The 12,167-nt window shown below is 48.2% G+C and overlaps 1 protein-coding gene across 4 annotated transcripts; it reads left to right on the top strand.

Annotated features, from left to right (window-relative positions):
- The first annotated feature begins 218 nt into the window (after window positions 1-218).
- PEX5 (peroxisomal biogenesis factor 5) lies at window positions 219-11,891 on the top strand. Of its 4 annotated transcripts, XM_077174189.1 has the most exons (16): window positions 219-310; window positions 586-788; window positions 1,196-1,231; window positions 1,424-1,556; window positions 2,252-2,386; window positions 3,400-3,505; window positions 4,685-4,775; window positions 5,142-5,258; window positions 5,624-5,716; window positions 5,893-6,012; window positions 6,629-6,772; window positions 8,889-8,959; window positions 9,129-9,344; window positions 9,456-9,621; window positions 9,818-9,975; window positions 10,773-11,891. In XM_077174189.1, exons 2-16 carry the CDS (start codon window positions 639-641, stop codon window positions 10,972-10,974), a joined length of 1,938 nt encoding a protein of 645 aa, XP_077030304.1. In that variant the 5' UTR covers window positions 219-310; window positions 586-638; the 3' UTR covers window positions 10,975-11,891. The 4 variants fall into 4 exon arrangements, with proteins under 4 accessions (XP_077030304.1, XP_054510453.1, XP_077030306.1 ...); XM_054654478.2 differs by lacking the exon at window positions 5,142-5,258; XM_077174191.1 differs by lacking the exon at window positions 5,624-5,716.
- The last annotated feature ends 276 nt before the right edge of the window (window positions 11,892-12,167 follow it).

Below are 12,167 nucleotides of genomic sequence, written 5' to 3'. Positions count from 1 at the left end.
GAAAAAAAATATATTTATGCTTATATATATATATTTATGGATATTTGCAAATACAATGGGTTGTGTATAGAACACACCATATACATGTACCCACCGTTTCACGGCCGGCAGACGGGCACACCCCTCGGGAGCCGGCTGCGGAGCTGCGGGAGCAGTGCGCGGCGGGGGGAGCCACCGGGCGGAGGGGTTCTGGAGCGGGCGGTGACCCGGGTGACCCTGGCGCCGAGTCCCTTTAAGGCGCTCCGGCGCCTGTCCCTTTAAGGCTGGCCCCGCCCCGCCGCGCCAGCCCAGCGCGCCCCGGCGGCCCCAGGTACGGAGCGGCCGGGGGAGCCCCGCGGCCCCTCCGGGCGGCGCCGGGCGGAGCGCGCTGGGGGACGGGCGACGGGCACGGCCGGGGGCGCGGGGCTCGGGGCTCGGGCCGGGGGCCGCGGCCTTGCTGTCCCGGCCGGCCGGCGGGCGGGCGGGTGTCCGTGCTCTGCCGGGCCGGGCCCGCGGGGGAGGCGGCGCTGGCGGGTGGCAGCCGGGTCGGGGTCAGGCAGTCGCTCCGCCCGGCGCTCACCCGCTGTCTGTGCGCCCCGGTGCCAGGTGCAGGCGCGGCGGGATCGGCGCCGAGCCTCTCTCCCTCCGTGCCCGGCGCCATGGCCATGAGGGAGCTGGTGGAGCCGGAGTGCGGGGGCTCCAACCCCCTGATGAAGCTGGCGGGGCACTTCACCCAGGACAAGGCCCTGAGGCAGGAAGGACTGCAGGGCCCGCTGGCTTGGCCCCCCGGGACGCCCGAAGCCGCGGCCGTGAGTATCGCGCTGCTCGCTGGGCTGGCTCTGGGTCCTGCCGGGGGCTGCCGGGGAGCAGGGCCAGGGGCTCTCGGTGCAGCTGGTGTCCTGTGGTGGTTTATTGGGGAAAAGGCCCGAAGCAGGGTTGTGGGGTGAGGGCACGTTTGTGGGCACTCAATGGATGTTGGCGGCTGTGATGAGCTGTGTGCCTTGCTGTCACAGGCCCTAAGCCAGACAGTAGTGGGAGGGGGTTGGACAGGATCCCTCAAAATGTTCCTGCTCCCTTGGCTGGCAGCTAGTGCAAGAAAAATGTTGACAGGCTAAGCTCAAGGAAGAGGAAGATACAATCTAATTGGGTCACACTGTCTGTGTGTAGAGAGGGGCACGGGATCAATGTTGACACAGTTGCCCACTATTCCCTGCAGGTATCCAAACCACTGGGAGTAGCCACTGAGGATGAGGTAAGAACAGATTTATTGGTCTCCTTGTAGCTTTTGATTAATCTTCTTAAAACTTTTCTCATCCACACTGTTTGTTGTTTTACCCCTTACCTGATGCTAATATTTTTTTCTGACAAGCCCTTTTCTCACACTCCCTGGCTCTGCCTGTTCATCTTCTGTGCAATGTTTGCAATCCATCTCTGTCTTTGGCAGCTGGTTGGAGAGTTTCTGCAAGCTCAGAATGCCCCTTTGCTGTCCCGTGCACCCCAGACCTTTAAGATGGATGACCTCTTGGCTGAGATGCAAGAGATTGAACAGTCAAGCTTCCGACAGGCCCCTCAGCGAGGTGAGGGGAGCTGAAGTAGGTGGAGGGCTGGAAAAGATCTTGATGTTTATGGCCAAGCTCCTAGCAGGGCGGTTCCTATCTATTGATCTTTTCTGAGATTGTATCTGGAGTACTGTTTCTGGATTTGGGCTTTCCAGTACGCTGATCTGCTGGAACAAGTTCACCGGGGATCAATAAAGTACTCAAGGGACAGGAATCCATGTTGTAAGAGGAAAGGCTGAGGGGCCTGGACATTTTAACCTGGGGAAGAGGAGTCTGGGGGGCAGGGGGTGGAGTGTTTTGTTGCTATCTTCAGCAGCCATGGTCAGGATCTTCACAGCAATAGTCAGGAGAAGGACAAGGGGTAATGGACAGTTTGTGGAAAGGGGAACTGACTATGTATGTGGAAACATTTCTTCCCTTGGAGGAGGCAGTTCAGTACTGGAACAGGTATCTAGGGAGGCTGGGGAATTGGCAGCCATGGACAAATTCAGAAGTTACCTCATAAATGTCCTGAACAACCTCATCTCTAGCTTTCATGTTAATCTGCTGTGAGAATTCTTAACAACCTCCAGAGACTCCTTCCAAGTGAAATATTTCTGTGATTTTATTCTAACAAAGAGAAAGATCAGAGGTGATTAGGGCTAGCCTAGAACACATAAATGATGCCTTTGAGTACTCCAGTCCTCGCTTCTGTTTTTTTTCCCCTCATGTAGCTCCAGGTGTGGCAGCCTTGGCACTGTCTGAAAACTGGACCCAGGAATTCTTGGCTGCAGCAGATAATGCTGGTGATGTCTCTTCAGATTACAATGAGGCTGACTGGTCACAGGAGTTCATTGCTGAAGTGACAGGTGAAGTGTCCTTTTTTGGAATTACTGTCAAGATGATGTCCAGTCACATGCCTGTGTGTAGTGAAGAGCTCCTGACTGTGAAATTGGAGTGTTGCTTTGGGCCCAGCAGTCAGTGTTTCCTGTAGCAGCCTTAATGGGGTGGAGGGTAGGAAAGCTGCTTCGTGATGGTGTTAAGTCAAATTATGAACAATGTGGTGTGGGAGCTTTTAGTTAGGTGCAAGGGTCTTTTGCTGTTAACTTAGGTTACGTAGGGAATTTTGGAGAAGCGTGCTCTTTAAACTGCTTTTTTAAAAGTTATGATTCAACTGATGCAAGTTGGAGATGGCCTTGTACTACTTCTTAATTACACGTTTTCTAATCCCCTCTCCTAAGACTAAATTTGCATTTGGTACAAAGGTAAATTCTCTTTAGTGTGCTTTGGTCAAATATTTTGTGTCAGTTGTATGAAGGTAGAGGGATGTTACAGTCTGGAAATGTGCAAAGTGAGTGTTTCTGGCCCAAAGGTTAAGCTTTATTTGAAAAGCCATCCTGTGTTGAGTATAGAACTGGCTCTGGAATAGGGTCCTGTTACCACATGTGCCCTAATCTGGAAATTAGGGAAAAGAAACAAGTATATGCTATTCTCCAGGAGTGGCCACTGTAGAAAGCTGGGTAGTTCCACTCTTTGAGCTTCACTCTTTACATTTCTGAAAATATAAATTAGAGTTAAAAAGGTCTTCGAGAAAGTTCTGATGAAAACCTAGTGCTTGTAGGCTTTGCTTTTGACAGAGACTTGTAATGCATTGCTAATTTTCTTGACCTACATAGTATCCCACAGGGAGCAGATGAATAAGTTGTGATATTAAAGTAGAAAATCGTACATTTATCATCACCACAGTCGCATCTGTATTAATTCACTATCTGAACCAAAGGCTTGATTTTTAGATCAGCATAAACAAAGGTAGAAGAGGCAAGCATAAACAAAGGTGTGCTGGTCTGCCTGTCTTAATTTTCTCCCCATTCTTTCTTTGCAGATCCACTGTCTGTGTCTCCTGCCAAGTGGGCAGAAGAATACCTAGAGCAGTCAGAGGAGAAACTGTGGCTTGGGGAGTCAGAAGATCAGTCTTTGGCAGATAAATGGTGAGTCTGACTTCTCAAGGTGAGCTGTTGCTGCTGGCACTTGGATGGGTGAAGCTTGGAAAGGTGATAGATATCTGCTGTGGCCTGAATGCTTTTGAGTCATTTAACTTACACTGGTGTTCTGAGGCTTTTGGTGTCAGAGAAAGGCAGAAACAATGCTTGCAAACTGAAGTTTTTAGGAGTGTAGCTTTTCTGTCCTCTAGTTCCAGGAAGATACGTTGATCATGTAGGCTACATTAATCTCATGCCTGATGCAAAGCTCCTTAAAGTAACTTCAGGAATGAGTTCAGGAACTTTTTTCCTGCAACAGATGCTTTTTACTAGACTGTACTAGTTGTAAACTTTCATCATGTAATTCTTCCTATCTGACAAACCACTTCCAGCCTTTCCTTGACATATTTATACGTTCAGCCTTCTGCATATTATTTTAATGTGTTTTTTTGTGGTAGTTTAAAGATGGATCATCTCTCTATAGGTACCTGTCGGGTACAATCAAGTTTTTCAGTTAAAGAAGCAAAACACACACAAGCAATTTGGGCTTCTAAGATCTTTCCCTACAAAAATTTTGTATATTTGGACTCTTGTTGCACCTGGCTCTTGGCTTCTCTGATAACTTTCTGCAAATAATGGACATTCCTGAGTTATTTCCACCAGTTCCAAAACTTCCCCAAGACTGAAGGTAGTGATACCACCTCAAAGTGGCCTATCCTGCTGTAAGCCAGACAAGACATATTGAATTGTGTCATTGCTGTAAGCCCTCAATCCTCTGCAGAGCTGATGCTTTTCCAAGGCACTGTTTTCCTCTTCAGTGGGCATGACCTACTTTCTTTGTTCCTGGATATATGACTTTGTTTCTGGTAGTGCTAAAACTTGCAATGTCTGATGGCATGTAAGCTTGGCAAGGAATCCAGACTGCTCTGCAGAACTGTGCTGACTCTGTAATTGTTTAATTCTGCTGCTGTTTGTGTTAGTCACTGCACAGCTAACGTAGTAGTAATTTTGAACTTTTACGGATGGATAATGGTAGTGAATCACTTAGGAGAAGCCCAGAATCTTTGAGGAGAGGTTGTATTCTTCAATACTGTTGTCTGCCCCATTGTGTAGACTCTTGTTAGAGAAAGTCTCATATCAGGCAACACTGAGCTCTATCTCTTTCTCCTTTACTGTCTTGGAACACAGGTATGAGGAATACCAACCTGAGGATGATCTTAAGAAAACTGTTACTGATTTCCTCTCCAAAGTGGATGATCCGAAACTCAAGAATACCGAGGTGAGAAATCTGACTGGGGCTGAGATTAATTATTACTGTGAATTAGTAATTACATAATTAGTAGTAATTATATTACTGTGAATAAAGGGTGTGGGGAATTGAGATGGCTGAAGATAGTAAAGGAATAAAGCCTCCTGTTGTCCCATGTTTCCATTTCTTCCCTGATTCCTGGGAGTTGAGCCCTACAATCCACTTCAGATGTTATCCATCTCCACTCTTGTGAAGTTTGGTCCTTCCCACCTTTCTGGGCCTTTTGTGCTCGCTCTGCAGAGAGAAGCCCTCTTAGTGAAGGAGGGGGGCATGGGCTGAGGGCTTGTGGGCGCAGCATCTGCCCAGCTCCACCCTTGTTTCGTTTCTCTGCCGCAGTTCCTAAAGTTTGTCCGCCAGATCGGAGATGGGAGGGTATCGATCGAAGCTAATCAGGTGACCCACAGAGACCAAGATCAGGCAGAGCAATGGGCAGCTGAGTTTATGCAGCAGCAGGTAGGAGCCCCAGGCCTGTATGCTCTGAAGGAAGAAAGCATTTTGCCACAGTGCACAGTCTGGGAGCAAAGGAAAATGGCAAGTCCAGCTCTCAGCAGTGCTGAGGGAGACAAGGGAGGGGCTGTTGGGCTCTTAGCAGAGTCTAGCCAGAAGATGGGAATGTATCTGGACAGTTTGAGTTTTCTCATCTCCCACAGCATCTGTGAGGAAGAGGAGATTCAGATGAATTCATTTCCACTTCATAGGCCATCAGTACTTACTGATGGGGAGGAAGGGTCATTACAAACCCTCCTGCTGTTTTGGGATGTGCCCTGAGGTTGCCAAATTCTAAAAAGAAAGGTGTGTTTCTGTTTCCAAACTCCCAGGGGGCATCCGATGCCTGGGTGGATCAATTTGCGCGATCTGGGAACGTGTCAACTCTTGATACGGAATTTGAGCAGGCAAAGGCTGCTGTGGAGGTAAAGCTGGCTGAGAAGGAGGGCTGGGGTGCCAACTGAGAGCCCATGGTAGGGTTACCTCTCTCCTTTGCATGCTCTGAGGAGGGCTGGAAACATCCAGGAGGGAGTTCTATGGCATGTTCATAGATGTGAGTTTATGGCTGAGGTACTCCAGTCACACTTTGTTCTCACTTCAGTCAGATGTGGAGTTCTGGGACAAACTCCAGGCAGAATGTGAGGAGATGGCCAAGAGAGATGCAGAGGCTCACCCTTGGCTCTCTGAATATGAAGACCTCAACTCCTCATCATACGACAAGGTAGGGGAGAACAGGGTCTCTCAGCCCTAGCACTGTGGTGGGCTGCCCTGGGGAGACTGGCAGTGCATCTGCCTCGCTCTGAGCTCCACACTCCAAATGCTGCTGGGATTTGTTCTCACACTGATGCTTTGCTGTCACTTACATCCTTGTCCCAGATCATATAGGGGTTAAATACTGTTTTCACTTGGTTTTGTCTGCAAATGCCATCTGGTTCTTGTCCAGCACCAAATACCAGTGAATACAGGGATTCTTTGCAATGAGTTCAAGTGTTGTGTCCCCTGGCCCCATCCCTGCCCCCCATCTGGCCCCATTCCCCTCCAAGCTAATAAGATACATACTAAATTTATGTATCTTATAAATACATACTAAATGCTTTTGTTTCTCTATCAACTTACTCCAAGTTTGGTTTGGGGGATTTTTCCAGCGCAGAGCGGGCAGGAAGAACCACCCTTGTTCTCTGATCTGCTACAAATTAGCAATGAGGATGAGGTGCTGGCTGGTCTGTGTCTGGAGTGTTCCTGATGCAGCAAGACTAGACTGCTGTGCTGTAGAGAGTGCTCTTCTCCCTAAGCCTGTCTTGAAGCTTTAGCCTCTGTGTGTCTGTCTGTCCTGCTAGGGTTACCAGTTTGAGGAAGACAATCCCATGAGGGATCACCCGGATGCATTTGAAGAGGGGCGGAAGCGCTTGGAGCAAGGTGACCTCCCCAATGCTGTCCTGCTCTTTGAGGCTGCAGTGCAACAGAAGCCAGATCATATGGAGGTGAGTGGCACAGAGATAACAGGCTGAGCTGTCAGGACAGCTGTTCCTGCAGTGTTAGGACCTGTGCAGGGTGTATGAAAACACCTCATTTTTCTGTGGCCCTGGGTTTGTAGCTGATTTGTGTGAATCCTCAGGGAGCCTCTGAGGGAGGAGGTTTCTGACTTAAGGTCAGTTACAGGAAGCACAAAGTCGTCTGGCCCAGAGCTGTGTAAAATCTTTGGAGCACATGAGACTGTGCATGGAGCCAAGGCAAGGAGTTCTCATCTCTCAAGTTGCTTCTGTGAAAGTCTTTATTGGCATTGTAAGTTTGGAGGAGCTTATGGCGAATCAGTGCTTTCTGTATCTGTATTAAAATCTAATTCTGAGAAGCTCATTAGAGCAGGGCTCTGACTAAGTCTTTCATGTAGGTGCTAGGAAAAGATGTGATCCAAAAAGATTGGGTGTTTTCAACAGTCTTAATTGAAGTTGTGGGCCAAAGAAGGATCTTTACTCTGAAGACAGAGTTCCAGCTCCTTGTTAAGTGAATACTTTTTTCCATAAATCGCTTCTGCAGGATGAATTGAGAAATGGAATAGCCTGTGTGCCTTTTTCCAGGGGTAGAGAACATGGATATTCTCAGGAAGAATGCAAATGCACTCATGTGGTGCCTTTCTGGAGTGCCTGCCTCAAGGATCCAGGGCTGCTAAATTTTCAGCATGTCTTGTTTGAGCCCTGCTAATTATATATGACTGGACATACATAATTTGATTACCCTGAGACTTAAATATGAGTGACATTTTGGAACAGAGGTTCTTGGCTTCTAAGAATGGCCATCTAATTTTCTAGGGTACTGGTAATAGGTGAAAAGTAAGCAGAAGGTTTGAAGATTTGCTTTAGCTTTAAAGTGGTCAAAAGGTGTTAATGCTCTTCTAGAACTGTTGCTTTTTTCTCATAGACAGTGTGGGCTGCAGGCTGAGCATGATGGAGAGGTAATTGAAACCTTAGGGGAAGAAATCTTGGCCATTTCTAACTAGCTGTATTGGAAACATTCTGAATTCTTCAGGGAAGGAATCTTGGGCCAATTCTGGCTAGCTGTATTAAAAACATTCTGAATTCTTCTACTGTGACTGCAGAATGTACAGGAGAAGCCAAGACTTCACAAATGGTGCAGTGATCAAATAGACATGAACAATTGCTCTGAAGGAGATGTCACGTTTGCTTTGGTCCAAGTCACAACTTTACCTTGAATCTCATCATCTCTTCTGCTGGCAGAACACTGCAGTTATTGCTGGTCAGCTCTGCTTGAATTGTAGCTAGCTATGTGTGGTGAGGCATAAGAGATTCAGGGGTGTAGATTGCCTTCTGTCGGGGTTCTGTGTCTTTGCTAATGAAGCAATTTCCTTCCTTGAGGCAGTGGATACCTCATTTTGTGACTTAGATTCAAAAAGCAGGTACATCATGCTGACAGTCCCCAACTATCTAGCCTGTTTTGGACCAGGGGTGTGGCTAAAGTGAACAGATACTTTGGATTTAGTGCCTAGTAAAATATTCCTTATATCAGCTGCTTGAAGGTGGAAGTCATTTTCATGTACTGGTGTCATGATGATTGGAAATTCAGTAAAATTAACAGTGCTTCTACTTTCAGGTCTGAAAGTCAACTCTCCAAGGTTACTACTTGCTAGTGGACCACTGCACAAGTACATACAGCTGCCTGCCTCGGGGGTCTCCTTATTATTAGCACTGCTGCTATGCCATTTTGTTCTTGGGAAATAGGAGATCTGCATTTTCCTCCTTCCTCTGCAGTTTGACCACAGTTAGAAGTTAAAAGTGGAGATTCTGTGATCTAAAAGTGTAAAACTACCAACAGTTGCTTTATGATAGATTTCCAGGTAGACATTCACTTCTGTTCACTATAACAATGCCAATTTTACTGTCTTTGAGGACGTATGTGCCATGACATCTGTCTATCTTTTGAGAGGAACTTACACCTGTGGCTAATGTGTATACTTTGGTCTATTTGATCTCACTCTAAAACTGTGCAGGATAATATACTGGATTTAATCTCTGTGTTAGTGGCTTATTGACTGATTTTTTTTCCCTCTGGAAGTCTAACTTTGTACATCTATGTCTTCCCCAGGCCTGGCAATATCTGGGAACCACCCAAGCAGAGAATGAACAGGAGCTTTTGGCAATCAGTGCCCTCAGACAGTGAGTGTTGCTGCAGAGCTGCTAAGTGTGGCTTCTTGTTGGGTGTGTAGTGCCACAAGGACCACATGGCTGTCACGGGGTCCTCTGTCTTGATTGTTTCACCTCCTGTGTCTGGCTGTCTCCTACACTGATTTAGTGCTGCATTCACTTCTCTTTCTTTGCCCTGCAGGTGCCTGGAGCTGCAGCCTGGGAACCTGACAGCACTTATGGCTTTAGCAGTGAGCTTCACCAATGAGTCCCTGCAGAAGCAGGCGTGTGAGACCCTGCGGGACTGGCTGCGCCATAAACCGGACTATGCCCACCTGCTGAACAAGGAACCCGAGGAGAATGTCTCGGGGACAAACCTGGGGCCTTCCAAGCGTGTCCTGAGTTCCCTGCTCTCTGAGTGAGTTATGGTTACTGATTGGGCTCAGACTGGTCCAGGCAGGAGCAGAGCAAGCAGCCCGAGGCTGACTCTCTCCACAGCACACCAATATCCTGTTCTGTGCTTTTGCAGCTCACTGTTCATGGAGGTGAAGGAGCTGTTCTTAGCAGCTGTGCGCAGCAACCCCTCCACTGTGGATCCTGATGTCCAGTGTGGCCTGGGTGTCCTTTTCAACCTCAGTGGCGAGTACGAGAAGGCTGTGGATTGCTTCAGTGCTGCACTCAGTGTGCGCCCCAATGTAAGAAAGGGGCAGACTGGGGCTGCTGGAGGCACTTGGAGGTTTATGGGTGAAGGTTTGGGTGGAGGTGCTGCATGTGCAAGAGGTGCATATTTGGAGTGGAGGAATATGACAGACATATGGGGAAGGAGTGGTTGGCTTGGAGCTTTAGGAGATCCAGTTCATCTAAGCCTTTTTTCTGTGCCCATTGCTCCAGGACCACCTTTTGTGGAACAAGCTGGGTGCCACCCTGGCCAATGGGAATCGGAGTGAAGAAGCAGTGGCCGCGTATCGTCGGGCCCTGGAGCTCCAGCCGGGGTATATCCGCTCTCGCTACAACCTGGGCATCAGCTGCATCAACTTGGGGGCCCACCGGTGAGCACAGGATGGGCACCTCTGCTGTGACCTGGGTGTTTGTGTGTGTTTGTGGGACACAGACTGCCCTAGGTAATGAGGTCAGGGCCACACTGCCTGCAGCCTTCTCTTGGCATAGGGTGATAGGTTTCTCCTCTTATGAGCTCTCAGAGAACCAGTCACACCTGAGATAGCTCTGCTACCCAGAATGGCATAAAGTTAGCAGGATGGCTTCTGAGGTAGTGTTGGAAACAGAAAAAGTTCTAATGAAAGGCAAAATAACAAAGATCTTTCAGAGAAAAACCCAAGCCAGGGGCAAGAGGTTCTTGCTCCTGCTAAAACACTCCACAAAAGCGATTATTTCCTTTGTTCTCTTCTTTTTCTAGTGAATTACCTAGGCAGGACCTTTTGGCCTCTGTCCAGTTGGCAGCCCCAGGTCTGAGGTGAAGTCCCAAAGGTCCTGTGAGGTGTCTTTTTACCAAATTGAGGAGAGAAACTTTTGGGCTTTTTTCTTTTTTAAGCAAAGAATAATTTGGTCACTCTGTCAATAGGGGGCACATTCCTACAATAGGAGAGCAGAGGGAGTGTGTGGACTCTGCCTGGAGACCTAAGTGTCATCCAGTTACAGGTGGAGTATAGGCCATCTGGACTCCTCATTCTTCTAGAGGGAAAAGGGGGATGTCTGGTTCTGGAGTGGGGTAGGATCTGGGAAGAGGAGGAAACTGTTTTGGCAGGGAAATACTTTAGAAGCAAATGGGGAAGGCAGTGTGAGATGAACCATTTTTTCACTAAGCATGTGTATGTTCTCCTGTTGGCAGTGAGGCTGTGGAGCACTTCCTGGAGGCTTTGCACATGCAGCAGAAGAGCCGAGGTCCGCGGGGGCAGCAAGGAGCCATGTCTGACAACATCTGGAGCACCTTGCGCATGGCCCTCTCCATGCTGGGGCAGAGTGACCTCTATGGGGCAGCTGATGCCCGTGACCTGCCCACACTGCTGAAAGCATTTGGCCTCCAGCAGTGACTCTGGGATAGGCTCCCCTGCGAGTGCAGCGGTTGCCAAGCCCAGCAATGACCTTTCTTAGGGAGAAAATGTTCCCAAGGGTTCACACACATCTTTGCCCTGGTAGGGCAGATCATTGGCCACTGTTTATTTTTAAGTACACCCTGGTGAAGTGTGCAACTTCCCCAGCCTGTCTGTTGTGGCCTGAGCATTTCTGAATGGTTCACATTATCACCTCCATGACGACTGACACTGCTGCTTCACAGATGATCAAAGTGGGGAAGACAGCAGCATCCTGCCCTCTTGCCAGACTGCATTTGCAGTATTGCCCGGCTTGGCTGTGAGACCTTGGCTGTGAGAGCCATTCTGCAGACTGCCTGCAAGGGCGTGTCTCGAGTTCAGCCTGCTTTGGAGGGATGGGACTGCTGTTTCACCCAAAAGGGTGAAAAGTTGTGGGGTTTGAGCATGCTTCCCCATGTATGTGCTTGCATGTGTGTATATGTGGGTTGCTAGGGAAAACTGGGGCAGTAGTCCCCTTTTCTGGCCACTGGTAACCTCATGGTACAGCCAGATGTTCCTTTCTCAGTGTCTCTTCATGAACCTTTTAAGACAAGCATATTGTACTGATGCTGGGGACATGGGTGGAGGCCCTTACCCTGTCAGGGTAAGGGGAGATCCCAGAGGTCAGGCTTGAGAGAAGGTGATAGGAATAAGTCTGAAATGTAACCTCTTCCAAAAAATGGTGGGGAAAGGGGTGAAGTCTTAATTTTCTCTTGCTCATCTGTCAATGTTTTCCTTTGTGCGAATGTCCCCATCTTGTGTGTAACTGAATCTTGTTAATTATAAATATCTGTATATGATTCTATTGGGGAAAATGTTTTTTAATTGTAAAGTATTTTGTATAATAAAGGTATAAGCCCACTACTTTTCAAAAGATAGATTAGACTCTCTCTGTTTCTCTCTCCCCTCTTGACCCACGTTTTGCTTTATTGATAGCTCTCATGCAGATGAAGCTTTAAGGACCTCTTTTTGCTGTAGCCCTAGGCTTCAGTTCAGCAAGCCAGCAGAAGAGCCTCTCTGTGCCAAAAGCTCTCTTTTTTCTTTTTCAGGTTTAGAGGTCAGTGATGCACTTTTTTTTCCATCCTCTGGCCCTCTGCAGAGAAGGAAGTTGTGTTACATTTTATCACCCATTTAAGGAATTTGACTGCTCCAGT

This window comes from Agelaius phoeniceus, chromosome 2 (assembly GCF_051311805.1).
Source record: "Agelaius phoeniceus isolate bAgePho1 chromosome 2, bAgePho1.hap1, whole genome shotgun sequence".
Classification (NCBI taxonomy): Eukaryota; Metazoa; Chordata; class Aves; order Passeriformes; family Icteridae; genus Agelaius; species Agelaius phoeniceus.
The sequence above is the reverse complement of the archived record's forward strand: the minus strand, read 5'-3'. Positions and strand labels throughout refer to the sequence as shown.

Bases quoted from the DNA above. Each gene is read 5' to 3' on its own strand.
- PEX5 (XM_077174189.1), top strand. From the start codon at position 639: ATGGCCATGAGGGAGCTGGTGGAGCCGGAGTGCGGGGGCTCCAACCCC. The intron at 4,776-5,141 runs GTGAGAAATCTG...TCTCTGCCGCAG, and splicing joins CGAAACTCAAGAATACCGAG to TTCCTAAAGTTTGTCCGCCA. The intron at 9,345-9,455 runs GTGAGTTATGGT...GTGCTTTTGCAG, and splicing joins CTGAGTTCCCTGCTCTCTGA to CTCACTGTTCATGGAGGTGA.